At 35.7% G+C, this 24,225-nt stretch overlaps 1 protein-coding gene across 7 annotated transcripts in view; it reads right to left on the reverse strand.

The window, feature by feature from the left end:
• The window catches only part of LOC132913827 (QRFP-like peptide receptor), a 77,313-nt gene that overhangs the window by 8,151 nt on the left and 44,937 nt on the right, over positions 1-24,225 (reverse strand). For all 7 annotated transcript variants that reach the window (XM_060972437.1, XM_060972436.1, XM_060972440.1 and 4 more), the window contains 5 exons: positions 16,406-16,527; positions 9,633-9,756; positions 5,701-5,906; positions 2,451-2,574; positions 463-623 (listed from right to left, as the gene is read on the reverse strand). In XM_060972437.1, coding sequence (XP_060828420.1) covers positions 463-623; positions 2,451-2,574; positions 5,701-5,906; positions 9,633-9,756; positions 16,406-16,527 — 737 coding nt within the window. The remainder of the gene's footprint in view (positions 1-462; positions 624-2,450; positions 2,575-5,700; positions 5,907-9,632; positions 9,757-16,405; positions 16,528-24,225) is intronic.

Consider the following 24,225-nt stretch of genomic DNA (forward strand, 5'->3'; position numbering starts at 1 on the left):
TACGTACCATTGGCCTTATTTAATATTTAAAATTCGTGAAGGATAGAAAAATATAATTGATTCGAGAATAACCGAAAGAAGCAGAAACTTTATCGTATTCAAAGTTACTCGACTCGTAACAATTTATATGTTTCTTAAAAGATAAAACGAAAGACTAAAAGAATCGTAGGAAATGCATTTAATCGCTCTCGAAACTTCTTCCCAGCGAACTGCCGCTTAGTCACTCAAGGGTTTAATCCACCTTCCGTCTGTGAAAATAGACGAGGAAGCACAAACACTTATATACGCGTCTCTAATCATCTGTGTTAACTCAACGACGAAATTAAACAAAGCAGGTTAAGAAGTTACTCGAGTGCAACGAGTAGAAGGGTCGGCAAGTTGTTTTCTTTAACAGGCTAATTTAATGAATACAAAAGAGCGACGCACCGACGTTTAGTAAAGTTTATAACCTTGTCCACATACCTGTTAAAATAAGCCATCAGCTGAAAAGCTGTGTTGAGGTGTTTGTACGTGCCAACTTTTATGCGTGGCAAATATCCGTAAGAGGTAAGCATATTGTCCACGAGAATGGGACCCCAGCAAATGACAAACAGCACCACCACGGCGACCAACATTTTCACCACCTATCAACATAATTTTGTTATTTGGATGCGGCAGGCTCCTTTTGTTTCAGTCCTTCGACAATACAGTGACTTAAATAATACGAAAGGTGAAAAATATGATAAATAGACTGCTGATCTTGATATGGGAAATTCGGAAGTTCAAAAATGCAAAGTATTTAGTGGCTAAGACAAATCTACATTTAGCTTTCATTTCTTAAATTATGTTCGGACATAAATATAAATTTGCACAAATATCAGCGCACCAATAACGAAGTTGATACACTGTCAGTCAGTTCTACATTAAAACTACCATTTCATTTAGTTTCCAGATTAAATACACATTTTATCATACTCTTGAATGTTTACAAAACATAAATAACATCAGAGAGAAAGAGTGTGTGTCATACAGACTTTCTCTCAGAATATCTCAAAATCAAATAGTTGAGGAATAAACATATCGATCTGCACTGTTTGTAGAACCAGGGAAGTAATAACTTTTGGGTAATTACCGTTTTATCCTTTTTCTCCTTTTTCTTCCTGTTCGATCGAGTCACGATTCGAAGCGAACTCGCTCTTTCAAAAGTTACCAGTTCGTCCTACATTTAGACCCTTTTAGCCGTCACTTAAGACAAACGCGGGTTACCTACTTTGGATGAATTTTATTTCTCCTTCAACAATCGATACGGCTTCTTGCCAATTGTTTTCGACCATCTTCCAATCTGGCGATCAAAATCTTATAAACTTAGTGTGAATTAATCGAGGTCGATCAAGGACAGAGAGAATCACGTTCTCATTAAATTTAATCGAATTCTCCGTTCGCAAACTTTTCCGTTCGCTCCTTTCGTGCATTCAAAATTAAATAGATCTAGCGAGTGGTGAGCAGCGGCTAAGAAAAATCCTGCTATTGTGGCTACCTTTTACCAGGGATCTCTTGCACAAAAATCTGCTACACAGTAATATCGATGAATTGACAAATGGAAAATTATATACAGCAATTTTATATCACACAGAATGATCGAGTGACTGATAATTTGTATAATTTAAATTCTTTTACTGCCGAAATTACTGTTATGGAAAGGGATTTCGCTAACAATGTTAATTTGATACGGCAGGAGAACGTGGGTTATTTTCTTACTAAACGCGGCTCGTAATAATTCGATAAAAGAAATTATCGAATTTGGAGAAACTAGGCGAAATGCGACGTCGTTAGCATGAACGGAGCGTTTATTCCATTCCGATTTGGCCCGAAAGCGCTGCTTGAGATGCATAATAATTACCATTTGAATCAGAGTGTCAGCGGTTTGCATATGCAAATTGTCTTTTATGAAACGAATGGAGAATATTGGGCTTTTACGAGCGAGACAAATTTCTTGAATGATAGTTTCATTTCGCGTCGCGACTCCATAAATTTTATGGTCCGATTACTTTCGATTCAAGAACATTAACGACGTTAAATAAATTACTTAAATAGATTCTTGAAATTTCGAAAAAATGTTATTTTAAAACTTCCCTAAAAGTTTTTTCGAAATCATCCTTTTTAACCTAAAGTCACAAGGAATAGATGGTTACATAAAGTACATATTCGATATTTCCGACATCTTAAAGAAATATTCTGACTCTTGTTTCGCATGAATCTTTCAACGGAAGAATACTTTTTCAGAAGAATTTGACGAACGTTTACTTAATATTCTATGATTTCCTATCCTCATTCTTCGGAATAATCTTTCAAGTTCTCTAGTCGAGTGAAGATCTTTACGAGTGGATGCTTCAAGCGGATAAATATACATAGATTGGATACGATATTCGACAGCAAACGTAATAAATCTGATGTTCAATTACAAATCCTACCTGTCTTATCGTTCGAGATTCCTCTTCGGTCTGGCCATCCTCTCTCTGGGTACGGCGACTACTTCTTACGCTCTGCTTCTGTGTCATTGGTATGGATTCCGCATCGACGTTTGCTGGATTCAGTCTGCGACATTAGGGAAAGGAAAAAAGAAAAAATAAAAAATGTTTGTGATTACAGTAGAAAGAACGATATATTCCACTTCTATAAATTGTTCTTCGCAGAAAGCACCTTTTCCAGCGGAAAACATCTCCCTTTGCTAAATTTCTCCCTTTCACACGTTCGAGGCATCTTTTACTTGCAAACTATTTTATTTCGTTCTTTTGTTGGTGCAATTCCTTTAACCACGATCTTCCTGGCGACACAAAGGTGCTTCGTAACCAGGGAAACGCAGATCGTGCGTGTCTCTACGACCGTTCCGGAACTCAGAATTACCATACCATTCAAGCGTGGCTCTAACGTCGAATCACGAGACCGATAAACCGACACGTATAAACGTAATTCTCCGATAGACACTAAGATACCAGACGGCAAATCGAATCGTGTCGTATCTGCAGTAATCGCTGTACTGGAGAGACAATACGCATTCAAGGTAACTTTAAAGAGGATATCGCGAATTATAGTGGAAGCATTCAGTTAATGACTTTAACGTTAGCGAACGATTAACAGTATCGCAGAAGTCACCGAAACGAAAGAAATTGCAGTGTGAAAGAGGAGAAAATACAAAGAGGAATTATTTATTTTCTGATGTACTTCTTTCCTTACAGAATTGCAAATTCCGGATATAATAAAGAGGTTGACAGGCCAATGAACAGTTGATAATTTATTGAAGTAGAATTCCGTTTATACGAATTACTTCTATTTATATAAACTCTATTCATCAGAATGACATTTTACGCAGCTCTCAATTAAAATAGAATTCTCCTTTTATACGAACTCCGTTTATTTGAACGAAATTTTAGTTGTGCAGCGTGCGATTAAAATGAAATCCTACAGGCTCAGTCCACTTATTTGAACGTAAATTCCTATTGTATATTATAATGAAACTTACTAGATTTGTAATAATATTGTTTTCTATAAAACAAATTGTCTTGTCAAAAATGTAAAACAAAATTACCTTTTGGTGTTTACACGAACGTTTTGTTTCCACGTGTTTCTAATAAGCTCGACGGATAAAGTACGACGCACAACGACGAATTCACAGCGTTTCGATCGATAGAAGAATACCGTGTCATAAATTGCAATCGAAAAATAGGACTGGCAGTACAATTTTTTCAATAGGTTAAACGCTGGACCGAGCTGGCAATTTTGTGGAACGAAACAATAGGGTTACTTCACACTGCAGCTGAATTTTCAAAAGTGGAAACTTTCCAAAGAAATTTTTTCAACTTCTCTTGCGCTTGTTCGGGTCTTTTATTTAATCGTGAAGGTATTTTCATAAAAATTCTCCGATCGACATAACTGAAAATACTCTTTAACATTTTCTGAATCATTATTATATTCAGCTCCTTTTCTAAAATTTTTAATTATATTGAAACTTTCTCGTGATAATTAAATTTTTATTACGGTCTACTTTCGAATATTTCTACTGCATACGATCAGCATTTTATATTCCATTGTGATAGACATATTAATAGAAATATGCTGCACTTAACAATGACTCCTTTGTTTGGGGCTCGAGAAAAGATAAACGTTATTGCAGAATTTGCAGAATTTTTGTCTCGAGGATATAGAACGAAAGGAAATTATCATGCGAATTATCTATGTGGAATAAATTTTGCCGAACATTTGATTGTTTTTACAACTCTGCATAGTAAATAAACTATTGAGAAATTATTTCAAGAAAACAATATTTAAATATTATTATATATATTATATATATAAATATAATTACAGAGTATATTTAAACGTTGAAACAATAGAAAAATTCAGAGGTTATTCATACCTCCCATTGACATTTAAAAATCAAAATATGAGATTGCAAGTGATTCATAGTATCTTCCTGTTAAAAACTGTTGCAATAAGCAGTGTATTATATAATGAAAGAACGAAGTTTTTTTTCAATGTTGTTTTCTAAGGCGTAACAGTGGTGCGTCGATATTTCAGAATCAGAAAATCTTCACAATGTTACTCTGCAAAGTGCATTTGCTTTTCTACCGTGGAGAAAATACGTGACAACTGACACTGACGTGTATACAAACTTACAGCTACTTTTAGGCATCCAACAGATAAATTTATACACGAAATGGATAAAACAGTATGCAGATGAGAAATAGAATGGAGAAAGCTATTACAGAGTCGATCAATTTTTTATAAATTCATACAAAATTATCATCTTCATTCGTACTCGTGTGCTCGTTTGTTTCAGATTGTATGTTCATCGATATTCATAAAAAAAAACTGATAAAAAAATCACAAGTATGATGAAAAATCATTTTGTGATAAAAATCACAAAATGTAGATAAATGTTTACAATTTTATTTTACGGTTCTGATTATACATGTTTCTACGTAGCTGATTTTTAAATGAAATAAATCAAAATACAAAGTTAAATACGAAGCTAAATACGAATAAATCAAAAAAAGCTGCCTGTGGATTTTAATGCAAGCAAATAAATCTGATGAAAAACGAATGAAAAATAAATACGAGGAAAATATTTGTTAAAAAATTCTAATGTATAATAAATAGAGAATAAAGATAAAGACTCTCTAACCAAGAATTACATACTGCACAAACCATAAAACGTTACTAATTTACAAAGCTAAATATGAAGCCGAGAAAGGAAAACTTATTTCGATCATGAATCACTGAATTTAAAAGTGACAGTGAATATATAATAGAACACCACTGATTAGCATTACAAAGTCAGGAATCAATCGAAGATTTCAATTTTCGATGCGTTCCATTATGGAATATGTAATAAAAGTCAGCATCGATAACGGATCGCACTGTCAGCGAATATTACGTGAATCCTAATCGGTCATCTTTAGTGGAAACGGATCTATAGAAATGCAAATCTTAAAAACTATATTTCATAGGAAGAGATGAATTTTATTAAAATCTATCGCGTTGTTCTATCCTTCTTTCCTTCTTCTTTCTTTTTTTCATCAATGCCAATAAAATGTCTGAATACCGAAATACACGACTATCGTGTTATACTATTATAAAATGATATACAATTGGACGATTCGGTGGAACAAAAATATTATGATTCTTTTATCGAATAAATGAGAAATTTAGTTAGAAACTCACGTGCGCCGGGATGTCAGGTGATATCGACGTTTCATAACGCGCCAAATCTCCCAACAAATAGCCGTGTAACAATAGCCCATTACGGTCAGGGGTAACACCAGAACCAGGACCAACATATAAACCTCGTGCGCGCGCCACAAAAGTCCAAATTCTGAATCGCGCACGCACCAGTAAGCAATTACCCTCAGTCCAACCTCCTTGTGCGTCTGAAACAGAATTTTACATCGAGTTTTAGTCTTATCTGAACTTGTAGGGGCTAGATTGTCAGGGGACAAACAGTTTATATAGTAATCGGAATTCACGTAATAAGGGATTCCCCATTTTCCCCATTACCTAGTATACTTCAGTTCAGGTAATAAGAAATTATGTTTAGATAAGCGAAATCAAGCAGCAAAAATTCAGTCAATCGGGAATTAACTAAAACCTCATTTCCATAAATTGAGTTCTACTGTGATTTCATCTTTATGAAATGTTCGTGGATGGCGTAACGAACAATTATCGAAGGCTTCAATATGATTTCCTTAACTAATTACGAACTACGAATTACTAACTACGAATTGCGAATTACGAATTGCGAACTACGAACTATTATCGGCGAATGTTCTTCTACGATATATGAATATAATTTATCGTGTATGCACTAATACGAATAATTACTACTACAATTATTACCTAGGCTTGCGATTATTTCCGTCGTTCGATTAGAGCTGCGTCGTGCGTCGTGTGTCACGTACTGCGTCGCAGTGTCGACTGTCGAGAAACAGTTGTCGATAGACGCTCGTTAATCCGACCCTCGCCCCGAGGCGGTATTTACATTATTTTTGCAGAAAGATCGTTAGCCTGGTATGCGTCGCACGGTTACGTATTATTTTCGTATGAAGCATGTGTTTGTAAATATCAGTAACATTAGTTCGATTATTTACCAATTACAAATTGTTTAATCGACTATTCGCGGAGAGACGCGATCGCTAGAAAACACGTCAACGGAGTCGTAAATTCCCGTTACGATTAGATAATCGACGCCTCGAACCGATCGATCCTCTTATTTCTGTTAAGATAATAGGGGTGATTCGATTGAATTTATCCTGAATTAACAGGTATAAATTGATGTTTATTCCAACAACTTTGTAAAGAAGATAATTACACTGATGCGTATGTATAAGTTAAGTAAGTGATTGATTTAAGGGTAGAAACCCGGTAAAGATATGTTGACTATTCTAACGATGAAGAATAAGTGAAGTTCAGTGACGATGACGTGTCGGAGGAAAGCTAGCGATGGGTGTGTCTAGCACACGGGACCATCGGATTTGTTGATGACAATTTTGCTTAGGAAAGTGAGGGCAGTAGACATTGCTTCTGATTGGATAATAAGAAGGTTGGTGGACTAGGACGGGTCTTAGCCAGCCTCGATAGAAAGTTGCTAGTGGGACGCATCATACGTGAGAAAAACTAACTTTTACGTATCTCGTAGTAAACAATAAACTTTAGAAAACGATTTAGTAAAAAGATCTTTGTTCGGACCTTAGCTAGAAAATTCCTGAGATTTATGGTAAGTCCTTAAGGCTATTGAGGATACGTAGTAAGGATGTGTAGACATCTGGTTGCCATCTTGACCGCGGTGTGTGACCTGGTCTAGATAGAGTTTTCTTTTTTTTTTATTTTATTTTGGTTATTTTACAATTTGTCCTTATGGACATTTGGTAAAGTGTTATATCTTATTGGTGAAGAAAAAAAAATAAAATAAAAATAAATATAGCATGCGGGTGGCTACCCCCAGCGGGGTGCCAGCTTCGTTTTTTCTAAGTTATATCTTTTATGACCTAGATAGAGTGTCGCCAGATTTAACACAAATTAAACAAGTAACATATTTGTAATTTTCTAATTTAACTTAATAAATTTTCAATGCACGTTTATCAAATAAAGATTTAAAAAATCTTGAAGAAAACGAAACAGGTAAAAGAAAGTTTATAAAATGAAAAGTATGAAAAGACATCGTAATTTTACAAAATGAATTTATATTTAATGAGCAGTGAATAAATATTATATTTTATCGTCATAATATGGTAAACAATTTTCACTACAAAAATTACTGAAATTCATAGCATATTAATTTGAAATATTCCTTTATCCTATATCCCAACTGTATATCAAACCATAAACCTGAATACCACAGATTCCCTTTGCAGAAAGGAACACTTTATCGAGCAGGTGGTCGCTCCATGGACTCGGTCTAGCAATCACAAGCTATGTACATACACTCCTGAACGTATTCCTCATTCCACTGCTTTACGGCATCGCATAAAGACATTTTATTAAACTATTCGAAATAGGTATAGAAATTGCAATACGATTCTTCACGGTCGTATCGTATGCCATTTTATCGTCCCACTCGCCCCATTTATTTTTACTAAACACATGCATCCATGCGTTATCTCGTGTTCCATTAACTCTTTCGTTCTTTTGTTACCTATAACAGCCTTTTCATAGGGAAACACAAAAATTTCATTATATAGTATAGCATGTCTGGCGTATTCGTATACACGATGTTATATACATAATATTATACACATAATATTTATTGATACACTGGTCGGTGGAACTCGACATTCTTTCTTAACATCTTATAATCTTATATCAAATATATATAATCAGACAATTTGTAACTTGTAAAATTACTTACACAATTATTCTATATATATATATATATATGTTAAATTTTGAGAGTGCAAAATATGAAATGCAGTGACAAGAATCATCGAGAAATTCCGGATCAAAAGAATTAGTAGTGAAAGCGTTTTTTAGAATGTTAGCAATAACGCAAGATAGCGAAGAAATATCACGAAGCATCTCTTGATTGAAGCTGACAGAACACGCGATTTCCCGCGATTTTCCATTTCTCTTATCGATCTTTTGAACTTCTAAAAAAAATTAGCTCTTTAACGCTCCGATGCACAGATGTTTCTCGCCTTGAAACTTAAAACGAACGTGGAACGAATATCAGAGTCGATTTTGTGAGTAACGTTTCCTCAGGCTGCGATCATGCTACAATCATGCTATGTCATACATATTTGCACGAGCCAGCAATTTCTGTAAATGGAGTATCGGAGATCGGAATTGCAAAAAATTGCTGTTTGCGATTTCTGTCTAGTTTTTTACTTTGATGAACTGCGTGAAAGAGCTTGGATAAAAGAGACTGATAACTGACGCTGTGACGCTAGATTTTGCAAGAAGATTGAGCTTTCCATTTTCTCGATTTTCTGGCTTTAGATAGATTTTAGTCGAGGCACGATACGTGATCAAAATTTAGAAAGAAAGTTGACTGAAATCTCACAAGTTGATCGCGATACTTGCGATCAACTTTGTTGCAGGTACCCACTCGATAATTACGATAATTATGTACCATATCGAAGAACAATTTAGTGAACGTTTCTATTATAAATATTAATTATAATAAACCTGCAGACGTTTATGTATTAATGTTAGAGTTATTTAACAGAATATCTGATCTGGAATCTAAAATGAAAATTAATTCTCTTATTAAATTTTATAACGAAGCTTCTTCGATCCTAATTTAATATGTTCCTGTATTCTATATAAGCTCCATATAGATCCGCATTTTTTAATAAAGGCAGAAACGGTCACAGTCTAATTACGAGTCCTGCAACTTGCTTCGATGTACTTATTTGCAAAGAACGGTAGTTGTTATGCAGTTAAAAAGTAGCTTAATGCGTTCAGAACGAAGCTGTATGGGGAATGTTTGTACTGCGGAATGTTTGTACTGCAGTACTTAGTTATACTACTTAAAAAACTTATATAGAGGATTTCGCCATTGAATTTAAAATCTCTAATATAAAACAGTGAGCTCATCGCAAGAGAGCACGAGCGACAATGTTCATTAAACCATACTCTTTTTAAAGAAAAATAATTCTCACCTGTGTGAAGATCATAGGAATACCGAGAAGGAATGACACCGCCCAAGTTGTAATTACTATTTTGCGTGCTTGACTTATTGTGCACGTGTACTGCGCCCGCATAGGATGAACTATAGCGTAATATCTGTAACACAGGCAAGATTTTTAATTAATTTGTAATGTCCTATAAACACACCAGCGTGTGATAAAATAACAGTAGCTACGCGAGATTGCACAATAAATAAACCCATGAAGTTACACGCACAAAATCAGAATGACGAAATTATTTGAAAACATCCCAGGAATGATATCAGATCATTCGAATTCTTCAAATTAATATTTTAAAATGCGTAATTTTCATAGATCGATATTGAGGTAAACAGTACATAAATTGACCCATAAATATAACATAAATTGCTGTTAACAATATTCAGATATTTCTGTATTTCGCTATTACACGTTTGTAATATTTATCAAGTCTGCACATGTACGGAAAGAATGTAGAAAATATCGAAAATTCATGAAAATGCCGCTCGATGAAATCCTAATTAAATTACGTATGTATTCTTAACGAGATCATTATCCCGAAGGATCTTGGACTTACACTCGCACGCATTTTATCGTTTGCGGAGCATTATAAGCATATTACATTGTAGGCTTGGCGAGCTCTTGGTCTCATTATAAGAATGTCCACGTGACGCATGTTATCTCCATTGAGAGGATTCAACGTAGATCCGTAGGTTTTCTTTCCCACGAAATTGGAAATTTCATTCTCTCTTGTCATAACTACGACCAGTTGCTAACGCCGCTTGGATTAATTTCTTGTAATACCTATTATCCCTTGGAGCAACGTAGATTCACAGCTGATACCATATGCCATATAAAAGGGTAAAGCATTGCATTAGCTGCCCAGAGGTTCTTCAGTTTGTTAAGCTTACTACTCCATCCGGGACTTACAAGAGTTCCTCAATTTTCCACACATCGTTACGCAGAACCAGTTACGCTCCTAGTAACTGCATTAATCGCGTTTGCAAACATGCTAATATACTCGTCCATCGACCACGCTCCTTTTGAAAAAGAACTTGAGAAAAATGTTAGAAACCCAGTGTGTAATTCACTGATACATCCGCGCGCTATTTCTGATCAATGACCAATGACAATTATTTATTCATTTATATTATTGTAACAAAAAGTTACCACTTGTACACGTGTAATTTGCTTACTGATGCACTATGTTGACGAGTGGAATTCGAGATATTTGTCAAGCGCATTTTCATGAAGCGACAGACGATTATCGTCGACTGGACGATCTGCCGAGAGGCCCGCTATAATCTTTAATCCCGTGGATTTTATAGGAACCACGCGCCAAAAAGAAAATGAGGGAAGTGACTGCGTATAAGAACAGGAGTCGATAGAACCACGCGAAAAATCACGACAAATGCTTTCTTTTATGGTTACGGTTATTTCTTGACACTCTTCCGCGTTTACCTTCATTTTTTCTATTTCCTGCCTTCTCATTTTCTTTGCTCGACGCCTATGCAATTAAGTGGAAAGCTTCGCGACGATCGTTCGCCTCTCTTCCACATGGCGCAGCCACGAATACAAAGTGGTTCTATATTTCTAGCCTCTCTATCAATCAACTCTCTTGCCCACGACGTTCGATGCAAACGAATTAAACAGAATCACGCTTGCAAAAGCTACGCTTTCTTCCGTCGTTCGATACCAGCAGCGCGTTGTGCAGACTTTAGTGGGCGGAACAGTGACGTGATAGTTACGTACCGAATATAAATTTCAGCCTGTTTCATTATGAAACAAACAACTGTATCACTGTTCAATACTTCATTGAAACTTTATAAAAATTCGAGATCGAGTCTGATCAGAGTTGGAGGAGGAATATACAGCGCAGATTCTGTACTTTATTTACATATACCAAGAAATCTACTTTGGCATGAAATAGACAGATAGATGGAAGCTTCGTGAAGCTTCCACGAGATGATGCGAATAGCGTCGATCATAATAATACAATAAAATGAGATTCTCAATCACGACGCAAGGTAGTACTGTATTTGAGAAGCTATTTTGAATAGGAAATGTTATATCAATAATGAATTAATTTGATAAAATATTATAATTTTATAAAATAAGAAGAGATAAAATTGTGACATAGACACCATAGACAGCTAGTCTATATATGTGGCTCTTTTATGTTATAAGTTTCACACGAAATGAATTTAATATATTTCATGCTAGTCGGATAAAAATACGTTTGACGTACTTTATTAATTTTGGAATTCGTAGAATTTTATGAATAATGGAATTTTCATATCACAGGTTATACATATATATGTATTACTCCATAATCAGAAATTCAATGGGTTTTTTACATAGCCAGCGCAAAATATATTAAAGAGGAAGGTACCTAATAATGTATATCATTGAACCAGCTACGTATTAGCACTAGAAATAATCTTATCAGTTTCATCACGCAATACACTGTAGATTAGATATTGGCAGTTTCTTTGAAAGATCAAAGGGTGATTCATAATTATTTACTATGCTGTTTAACATGCAATCAAACTTTCTCATCAAAAGGGACACTGTATCGATCGACAAGTATAAAAACTAAAAAGATTTGCGAATAAAATGAAAGTATAGAGTTGTTTTATTTGCGAGAAAGTAATAAATTAATTTTTTCTTTTACCTAAAAATTAGAGAAGTTGGAAAATTAAGCTTCTGCCAAAGTTGATGGAAATTTCTCGCTAAACGAAACTTTTATTTCACAGCAGACGATATGAAAAGCTTATCCTAATACGGGATTAAACAGTTTTCCATTTTTCATGATGTTATAACGCAGAATGACGGAGGCTGTTAAAGCTGGCGTAAAAATATGACGCGAATGCTTACTCCCACGATGATGTTACTCGTTGAAAATAAATATGATGACCAGTATAAAAATGATTACAAGCAAATTCGGTTTTAACGTACATCGTCAGAGAATCCAAGTGAGTGTTACATTTACAAGTCCAGATAATCCAAAGAAAAATCAATATCTGCGCATCTGGTTTCCAATATGGATTATCATAAAAAATTCCTGTCATTCAATACTGCCAAAAAGTACAGACTACTTAGATAGATACCTATCTATGTCTTTATAGTATAAAATAAAATAATTTTTTAAAATAAAACGGGAAAAGATTAGGATCGGAAACACGACCGGAAGGCGAAGAACTACAAATTATGTAGTCTACGATAAACATCGTGTAAATCGAAAAATCGAACGTTCTAACACGTTCGACGAGAAAAATATCTAACCTCGAAGACGAAAGTCATCGACAACCCTATACAACGTTATCGCCTAACAGCATCTGTCATGACCATCTACAGAGTTCCTCAGCATCCCCTATATTACCTTCAGAAATATGGACGATTCCTAGGTTTTATCTGTTTCCTTTCCATACAAAGGGCGAGATAAACAATAAGAAGCAACCGTCGAACGGCTCAACGGTGTGGAAGAAAGACAGGCGACGATAAGGCGATTCAATTTCCCCTAGAATGAAATAAATTTTAAGCATGACTGCGCGTTGGGAGAAAGCTGTTGGATTACGCGTATAGGTCTATCTTATTGGGTCCTTTATGGAAAGGGAACGTGAGCTGCGAGATGAAACAGCTTCCGCCAAGAGATCGTACACAATGTGTAAATGTTATCTATCAATTTTTGCTGTCCTTTCGAGGTGATGTTTATATGGAATTTACATATATCTTGAAATTAGTATACACTTTTACAGGTGATTTTCCTACTACATATTTTTTATCATATCGATTACAAGAATATTTGTAACAAAACATTCGAGTCTTCAAAAATATCTTTAACTCCAGAAATGTACTCGTTTAGTGATTCGTCTTTTCTAGCCTTGTAAGTGATTTATCTTGACAGAGCTATAGCAGTGAAATGTAATAAAAGTAATTAAATCTACTATCGTGACTGACCATGAACAACCTTACCTTTACTACTTCTATCGTGTAAGATCGTTTCTTTCACTTTAAAATACATAGACAAGCTATTGGGGGCGAATATGTATGTATTTAAGGTAACGTTACAAATACACCTTGAAGAACCTGTTAATTTATTGATTAACCATTTCTAGCGGTTACGTGACTGATTTATCTTAAAAAATGTATTAGCAGTAAAACGTGTTACGGTTAATTAAATCTACTTTCGTCTCTGACTATGAACTACCACCGTTACTTCCACTCTATAAGATTCTTATTCCTTAATTACTTTTTATTCCTAACGTTGCGTACAAATCGAAGGAATATACTTTAAGAAAATAAATTGCGTCACCATTTTCACCAATACGGTTGTATTTGATTGTATTGGAATTAATGGATTCGCAATCCTGTTATTTTTCACACGAACTATGTAAAACCAGGAAAAAGCTCTCACGGCTTGAATTTAATCCTGCGTTTTCTAGTCGTCGGACGACGGATGATTTCGCTGTTACGAAGCTTGATAAAAGTTTAATAAGACACGCGGGTAACTTTTTCGCGAAAAAGAGAACAAAAGAGAAAAAGAATCGGAATCCCTAGTGGGCCGCAATCCGATCTGAAATGAAAGGGAGAATTTATGACTGCTAACTGTCTTCGAAGGGTGTTGAAAGAAAAGGGCGAAGCAAATTCCCTGCGAATTTCCGGATGATTCGTCGAAATCCTGTATTCTTCCGCATCGAGAAATCGAATGGAAAAAGGATGAGGGAGAGAATTTTAAGATCGCTTCTATACCGATTAAAATTCAACGTATATACATATGTAAATTGAACGGTAATAAGAGCGTGTTAATAATCGTATGGAATTGTGGAAATCGTGTTTCGAAACATAAGATACGAAGCTTATGCTCGGAGATTATTTTAATGTAAATCGTCTGCGAAATGTTAATGAGTTATTTTAAGCATTTATCGTGTTCTCGGAGGAAAACCCGGTGATTATTTAATATTTTAGTTGGATCTAATCCAGGGCGACGTGTTGGAATTGCTATTAACATCTGTCGCGAGGTTCGATCGTCAAAGTGAAATAACTAAAACTACATGGACGTGTATTGTTTTCCCAGAAGGAAGCTGAGTGCAGAATAATTTTATTATCTTATTTTTGGCAACGTTTTTCCCATTTTACAGTATCTTTACTGGCGAGTTGTGATAAACGAGTAACAAATAGTGATACAAAAACTCGACGGATACATTTAATTTAATTTCTAAATAGAGCATTTAAATGACAATCTCTTGAAACGATTGACATCCACGATACATTGGTCACTTCTATAAATGAAAAAGTAAAGAAAGCTAACAAAACGTAACAAGCATCGCGTTTTCTAACTTTTTCTTGAAATTTGTTTTCGCTTGTGTTATCTTCTTACGAAAAATATACTTGAAAAAAGTAAAAAGGTCTTTACAGTTTCTTAAAAACCGAACATTAATCTTGTAGCTTAATATGTTATGACATTACGACAGTTGCAAAAAAGTGAAGTTGACCAGTTTTACATCGGACAGGTTCATATTTGTTTATCTTTATTTTCTCCTGGAATATATTACATAGGTACAAAGAAGAAACGATAAGGGAAGGGAACGTCGCAAAAATATGAGTTTCCAATCGATTTATCTCGCGCAACATCCAATAAAGGAACCCACCTATGCATTTTTTTCATAATCTAGGATGCTTTATCACTTTTGTGTCGACCTTTCCTACTCGTCAAACTTTCTCCTCCTATCTCCATTGTAATCATTATCCACCATTATTCACGCTGAATCTATCAATCACAAAGTACACCCTGGTTTGCGAAATTTAATATAATTCACGCGTATCGTTAATCGCAAAAGAGAAGAATTCTCAGAATGCGAGGACACGAAGGTCAATACGGTTTCGCGATAAAAGTACAACATGAGATGGAACGAATTTGGCTGGTCCCTCGTGAAACGAATTTTTTCGTGTTTCATAGAAGGAAAACGTACTATCCATGGGAAGCTACAGCTGTACCTAAATAAATTGAATTTAAGAGAGCTCGTTTAAGTGCGTCAATTAAACGAAACTGCGCTTCTCAAGCGCACAACGACGGAGCTGCGTTAAATAATTTCCTGACTTTTAATCTCTGAACAGTCGGTTCCCTTTAAGATTAAAGCGCCGCGAATTTTTTGGCGCCTAAACGTTTGAAAGTAGAACAGGAAGTTGCATGGTTTTGTTAAAAAATGTTTACGTCTATATCCTATTATATTTAGACGAAATTTTCGCGATAATTATTTTGCTTCATTCTGACGCGATTATCTATCGATTCTAAAAATTAGATCGTGAACGATCACGCGCTTATAAGAATTTTAAAGTTACAAAAATGCATAGAATGCAAAACTATATAAAATAGTTATAGCACACAGTGAAGCAAATCTCTGCTTTAATTGTATTCATAGAAACATGAATATGCATTAACATCTGTACTCTAATAATCACTATACTCTATAAAATACACTACTCCAATTAACTTAAATCAAACCACGAGATTTGCAGGGTTAAGAATTAAATTAACCATTATCAATAAAATTTATCTTCGAGATTGCAGTATTATTTGCATTTGCTTGTCTAGTACCGTTAATTCAATATAGTTGTAAATTAATATTCCAAATTAATAATTAGAGGAAGGACATCGTTTACCATTTTTCAATTTTTATTCCAACATGCGACACGGTTTAAGAAGACGTGCAGAAAATAGGAGGAAAATACAACGGAGCCAAGAAAGGTAATAATTTCAGGTTTACCTTTCTATCGACATGGCGGTTAATGTGACGACCGAACAAATAGCCGAGACGCTCTGCATATAATGCACCGCCTTGCATAGAAACAGGCCCATCGTCCACGTGTAGGAGAACAGCTTGGCCACCTGCAACAAATCCATTTGCGTCTTGTCAGGTTGAATCGTTCCAACACCCCTCGGAACCATATTTTCCTTTTTATTACACACGTAAACTAGGAACGCGGTTGATCCTCCCAGGAAATACGGAAAGATATTCAAAATGAAAACGTAACATTGAAATTTTATACGGATTTATCGCAAGGAAATGAATCCGCAAAAAAGAAATTGAAGCATGAAATATAGAACGACTAAAAAATGAATTGGTAAAAGTGTTTGAGCGTAAAAATTAGATCGTAATGCACAGAGAAATAACAGAAGAATAAATCTGTGAAAAACATTAAAGCGTAAAATACAGGAGAATCACAAAAGATAAATCTACAAAAGGATTTAAGCGTAAAATACAGAGAAATTTACGCGACAACTGTCTTGATCTTTCATTTCAGACGCAATTTAAAGTTTCTGAAGAGAGGTCGGAAAACAATACCGGCGCAAGAACAAAAATCATGCAGAACAATGAGCGTGTGTATTGAAACGGATGAAAAAGGGTCCAGGGTGAAATAAAAGAACTCGAGGGAAACATTTTCGTTCGTCGGAACGAGGCGTAGTCGCTGTTCTTCGCAAAAACGTGTTTAATCAACCCCTTTCGCAGGGTTTTCTTCTTTTACTCAAAGAAGATAGACTTTATTGAAGCACGCTCTTTGAAGCCGTTAATGAGCGTGAAACGCATCTCGCCAGAAGGAAATTCCTCGTTTTAGAACCAAAATGACGGTGGACTGGTCATTTAGAGACGTTCGCCAGTCTCGCAATTACGAAAACAGTGTTCGAAAATGAAAATTATCCTTGAATAATTATGATGGCTATGATGAACTAGAAATGTGCTATTATGGTGAACAACGAGCGGTCATTCTGTTTGAACTATGCCATTATGTTTCTTTCACTAATTAGAAAACGAAGAATTTTCTTTTCCTTGACATATATACATATTAAGCAATTTTTTATTCGAACGACTATTTTAACAATTAGCGAATAATTTGGCCGTTACATATACTCGATTTTTACCAATTATTTATAACGTTCTTAAAAATCGAGGCTTTTATTTTTACTCTTCAAAGTATAAATATATGTTTATCAGTATTGAAAGTTATACTCTAAACAATCATCGATATTCTCTTCTGGAATCTCCAGAACTAATGTTCTCACATTCTTGGAAGACGAAAATTTCGTAAAGATGAATGTTCCTTAATCTTCTGCATTAACTTAATCTTTTCATGCTGCTAATATGCCAATCCTCGGGCTGGAAAAAAAAATAAACTTAGAACATGAACGTGTTGGTAATTTTGTTAAAACTCCTAGAGTAGAATCGTCATTGAAATTTTATGGATTAAGAACAGCAAGGATTTTTGGCGACTCGAATGACTCTTTGTAAAGTACATGGTTAAAAAGTTCGTCCTTTCCTTGAATCGTGCATTTTCCCATGTAATTTTCATTTTAACTCTTACTGTAAATTTCACGTCTCAATCATCGGTAATTTCAACGCTAAATAGATGAGTCTCGCCTTTACTTCGCTCAACTGCGAAAATTCTAATTAGTGAGCCGGCGAATCGTGGCAAAGATAAGAAGCTGATCTCCATTGCTTCAGTTAATTACGTATTCTTCGACGTAACTTCCGTTTTAACTATTTTACTAGAAATTTCACACTTCAGTCGTCGGTAGTCCCCAGCGCTGAAACACGTGAATCTCGTTTTTGCTTCACTCAACTATGAAGAGCCCAACCAGAGAACTGGCGAATCGCGACGGAGATAAGAAAACGCAAGAAGAAGCTGATCTCAATTGCTCCAGTTGAGCTGCCGCTTAGTGTCAAGTTGTGAGATGATCCAACCAACATCAACTGGAATTCACGAGTTGAATTAACCAACTTATTATCTAAGACCTCCTTACACGGATCGAAAGAAGCTCGTCTAAATTTTAACAAGTCAAACGAAATGATTGGATCGATCGGTTCTGAACGTTCGTCGATGGGTGGCTGTCGGAAAAGTTGCTAAGTTACTTCGAAGGAGGGAAACGAAAGGAAAGGAGATACCTTTAAGTCATTTGCGAAGAAAGGGGAATTGAGAACGAAGTTTCAATGAGAGCAATCAACTCGAACAGATAACAAGGTATTTTTGGCGTAGAATAGGAAGCGGTGGTTAAAAGCGCGGTTGAAAATTTCCGGCACAGTTGCAGCAACTATTTCGAAAGAATAATTACATGCTACATAACGACTGGAGATAAAAGAACTGACTGTCTTGTGTTGAAAAAGCTCCATGTTGAATTGCACCTGACCGAGTCACGAGGGACACGAGTTGCTTCGTCTCTGATATTCCGCATGATTTAATTATGAAGCATTGGTACAGTAAATGCATCACTTTGCAAAATTAGGTATTTCTAAAAACCTGATTAAATTATACTCGGTCATGGAGCACATGGTTTTGATTAAACTCGTTCCCACTAGAAGTGTCTTTTTTTTTTTATCGAATCTAATCTCTGTCCATCCGGGATCATCCCGGGATCAACCAGCAATTTTCTTGTCGCGAGTAATCGTATTACAGACCAGCTGCGTTCAATTACCACGATCGACTAAACTTTACATTAACTGAATTAATTACAATTAGCGCAACTACACGCTGTAGGAATGCCTGTGCAATTCTTCATCCAGCAATCATAGCTGACTCTCTTGTTTCTGCGAATTCCTCGGTCGAAACGATCCGCAAGTAAACTCGATCTTTTTCTCAATTCTCCTTCAGTTTGATACCGAAACGGATCCAGACATCTGCTTTCGACAACTCTCTTTTATTCACACGGTCGAATGTATTGGTCGAGTAGAGAGTGTTTTAACAGAACTAGCGAAAGCATTTCGATTATAGGATTCCATCCGGAATCATTAAATAAACTTCACTTTCTATGTATCGTTTAAGGTTTCAATTTTATGGTTTAAAAATACCGATGGTTTTTAAATCATGTATATCTATGATCACTTAAAATTGCTTACCCCAGAATATTAAAAAAATTCTTTTTAACCATTTTTAAATCTTTCTATTCTTGCAAATCTAAGGAATAAGACAAAATATGCGAACAAGTATTTTTCTCATCTGAGATAAATAATCTTAGTCGAGAAGGATTATAAGAATGACAAAATAAGAATTCTAATTACTATTATTATTATTATTATTATTACTTTTACTTTATGACTACTCATAATTACCAAGTGATTTCGTCAATAGTACATGTTTCTATTAATATTCATTTAACGCAAAGAATTCCATTATTATTATTATTCTACGACGATATCGTAAAAGACTCTGCTCCAGATTTCTCTCACAAGGTTCCGTGGTACCTCAAGATATCTGATTTGCATAATTTCGGAAGTAAATCATTCAGATGCAGTACAATTCAAAAGATCTAAAAGTCTTGGCTCCTGATTACGTACAATTTAAAGATTCGAAGATTCAAGCCTCGAATCTACTGGAATTTAGGGGCCAGGAAATCTATACTAACTAGATTCAGAAATGTACGTGATCCGGGGCGCTATAGAATCTGAAGAATGCAAAAAACCCCAGCTTCTGATCGCGGGATATAAAGATATACAGATTCAAGCTTCGAAATCTTCGAGCTTTGGAAATCGAAAAATCTATACTCCCGAGAAACCGATTTAAATAGAAAATGCAAAAGTTATTCAAGAGTATGCGAAAGGAAAGAAAGAAGCACAAGAATGCAAAATCGTTCTATTCCGTACGTGGTCCTGTTCTCGATGTAACTGAATCAAAGAAAAGTGAGATGGTTTTCCACTCGGTCTAACAAGTCGCTTAGCCAGTCTGCCGAGATCTTCTTCACGAAGCATTCCTATATTAAATTTCTAATGTGCTCGGCTAAACAGGAGCTGGTTTAAATCGAATTAGGTATAGACCGAAGTCCAGCAGATGGAAACGAAGTTTTAGTATAGGAATTTCATTCGTGATTTCCGACCTCGTCGAATTTTCAATTTCGTCTCCGGCGTCGAACGATGGCGTATCGAACTACAAAGCTATGGCGGAAACTTTGCAACTTTCACCATTGCGCGATGTACTAAATGTTTAATAAGACTTTGGACTTTATCGAGGCGTGTATAACTGAGCGAGTTGCAGGAAACATACCGGCGCAGTTGCGCGTCGAATAACGAAATTATTCCTGCGCTTTTGAACGCGCGTACAACCCGTTTGAATGTTCTCTACGAATACACCTCTGATTAAAACTGAACCTGCTTCGATATGTTTGAGCGTGAGAGAATTTTCAATGAAACGCGACTTTAAACGACACGCAGGACGAGCATACGAACGCGTATAAAAGAAACGAGCACGTTAAAAGCTTCGGCTTTAATGAAACTGAAAAAAGAAACGCGTAATGAGAAACGTTTTGTCGCGAATATTTGTTGCGGCAATTCTGGGTTATTACGAGCAAGTGGCGGGATTAGTAAAATTGTTATGGAATGGCGGACAGTTAGTACGTTAAAAGGATAACTGAGTTCTTGTGCAAATAAATGCGGTTCTATTTACGTCTCAGTTAATCAGCTGCAAATATATTGAATTTCGTATCTTCTAATAATACTTTCATATTCTACCCTATTTTTATTTCACGAGAGAAATTAACAATCGAATTTACCCTTCGAATTTAAGAGACAAAAAAATTAGTTCGAACAGTACCACAAAATAATATTTTAAATACAATAGTGCAATAAATAAACTTTCGTGTATCGAAAATATTTTCCATCTCGTTATAAATTGTGCTTCGGCAGCGATACAAACTGATGCACCGTTCCGATTTCACAAGCAGTCAGTTCAATCCAATAAAGTAATTTCACTATGAAATTCCGTGTCTGACGACGAAACATTTGCGATCATTCCCAGGACAGTTGCAACGACTGACATTTAATTTATATCGTGCCCTGCATAGTCGAGCAACAATCAATAACGACTTTAATTAGAATGTTAGAATCGCGATTCGTTTAAGAACGAGCCGAGACGCAACTGTTTCTACATTCACTAAATTAATGGCATCTGATAATTGCGCGATCCTTTATCAATCAAGCTGCTAAAGCATTAAGAACGCTCGTTAATTTCATCCACTAAATATTTGGATTCAGTTTCCAACACGTGTCATGTCATTATCAACAGGAAGTGTGAAATATTGTACGAGAGATGATTATACACAGTATGGAAATTTTGTAGACGGTAAATCATAGTTCATTATAATGACAAATGAGTGAATGTATGGTGACTGCTATAAATTAATCCAATATCTTTGACACGATTAGAGGATTAAACGATTCTGTCAACTCTTTCTTTACGTACGACACTCTAAAGACTCTCGACACAATGATTCGTCAACATCCCACGTTATATTGTATGAAAAATCGTTTCCTTCGCCTTTTTCACTTTAATACGTTCTGAACGCAAGCCAATCCCTTTTCAAGATCGAATACACTCAACTGGTGGCTTTTCTTGATAGATCTAGTTTCTTCCCTTTGTCGACTGTTTCTTTCGCAACCTTCGCTCGAGATTAATACGCACCATTATATAAATAAAACAAAAATTGAGTGACCTTATCTGTTAATTAAGAATATTTTAATTAAGAATGCACAGAAATAACGAAGCAACAATGGCAATGGAAGTAATCAATTTATATTATTAACAATGTCAATAACATTTTATCAAAGATGCGTGAATATAACGCAATGAGAACTGCATGTCAACCAGCAATTGCCAACCAGTTTTTAATTAATTTCATTCAATAAACACTGAGTAAGACCGATAAACGATCGACCAGTTACTAAAGAAAGCAAAACGATATACTGCAGCTCATAAATATGACGATATAAAATATATCTATTTAGTACAAAGTGGATGCTTTTCGCTGCTCTCGTTTTCTATTTAATCATTTTACTGTAAATCTGTTACTTTATCCGCTTCGTATCTGCCTTATAATATCAGACACCGAACAGATATAATTAGAATTTTCCAATAAATGTAACGAGTGAAGTATCGATAATACTTATGACCATCGGTACACATCTGCATTGTAAATTATTCTAATACTCAATTAAGTTAACCTCACGCTCATTATTCCACGTCATTATTTCGTCGCGTTGTTACCTCCGTCATTAAACGTACACGGGTTGGCTAGCTCACAAGAGCTAGAAATTCGCGATGGTATGCTATGCCTTTTGTATCCTTTAAACGGACGAGCTATCCTGTTGGCTGTTGCGCAATCCTCCCTGCGTGGGGCACTCGTTCGTGTAAGCAGGTTCCAGGCGGAAGAATCGACATACAATACGGACGTCCAGGTGAATAAATAAAGGTAATGCGAAACCATCGATCAGTCGGTGCAATCTTGCAAAGCTGTTACCGGCTGAAACTCGAGATTCCCGTCACGAAATGAAAATTGCATCAGTTTGTTGTTGTATCGTACGTTGTAAGTGATTTATCGGTGCATTATATAAAAACATGTGGCTGCAGAGTAAAATGAACGTGAAAGTGATAAAAGCTCGGTTTAGTGGGAAACTTATGGTCACGATTCGTTGTAAATGTATTCTACGAATCAAATATATCGAAATAGAATAAAATTCTCGAAACCTCGTCATTCTGTACGCTTCCCCTGTACATCGTGAAAACGAACAAAACTGAGACTGAGGGAAAAGATTTTTATGGTTTTCACGCTTGATTAAGAGGAATAAAATTGTAAAATTGAGCGCAACCTCACTTGCAAACGTAACGTTATTAGCCGGGATATTGTTCTCGACCACGAGGGTAGTAGACGAGCGGAAAGCATAATGAAACAAGCAGAACACTGACCACCGCCTATTATTTATTAATCCATTAAATGGCTTCTACGTTCCATTAGATCGCAAAATGCAAACTTGTGCATTTCGCGCATTGTTTGCACAAATGCATAACAAAATCTTACCAACTGCTGTCGCGTTAGGTGATAATTAATTATTTGAACGCTCTCTTTGTGGCATGTTCATGAAACACACGAATCGTTTGTAAAGATTGATTAACCCTGTTACGATCATCGAACTTTTATATTCCAATCCTGCTTTCGTTTATATATATCTACATATACATACGTAAATTTTATGAATGTATGCATTGTAGCCTTCGGACGTTTCATTTATCGGAAAATGTTCTTATCTGAATGGGTATCTAGCGTAAGTCACGACCTAAAAGCGAAGTGAAACGAGGGAAAAGGGGAAAGTAGCGCACGCCATATGATAACTCGAACACGAAATGTGGTAGCAAAGTTGACGAGCAACTTCAAGTTTGTCGTGAAACTTTTTTAAAGCTAGCTCAACGAAGTTACGTAGGCGTTATGCTGACACGGGCATGACAAAGCAGCAGGAAGTGGCTAAAAACGGATCCTCCGTTCGTAAACAACTCTCAACTAATATATTTTCTCTTCAGCTTCGTGTTATTCGCGGTTCTTCTTTCGCTAACTTATAAACTCCCCCGAAAGTCCGATCGTATCAACCACGAATTATGAAGCTATAGGATCAGAGAAAAGTTCCAAAGTAGCTGAATCATTTTGAGACTACGTATCGAGCCAAAATTTAGCTCGTCGACAAGCCAATGACACGCTGTGAAATATTTATCAATTTTTTATACGATAGAAATTGAAGAATACTTTGATACTTTAATGACACTCTTTTGAAATCAT

This window comes from Bombus pascuorum, chromosome 13 (genome assembly GCF_905332965.1).
Source record: "Bombus pascuorum chromosome 13, iyBomPasc1.1, whole genome shotgun sequence".
Taxonomy (NCBI): Eukaryota; Metazoa; Arthropoda; class Insecta; order Hymenoptera; family Apidae; genus Bombus; species Bombus pascuorum.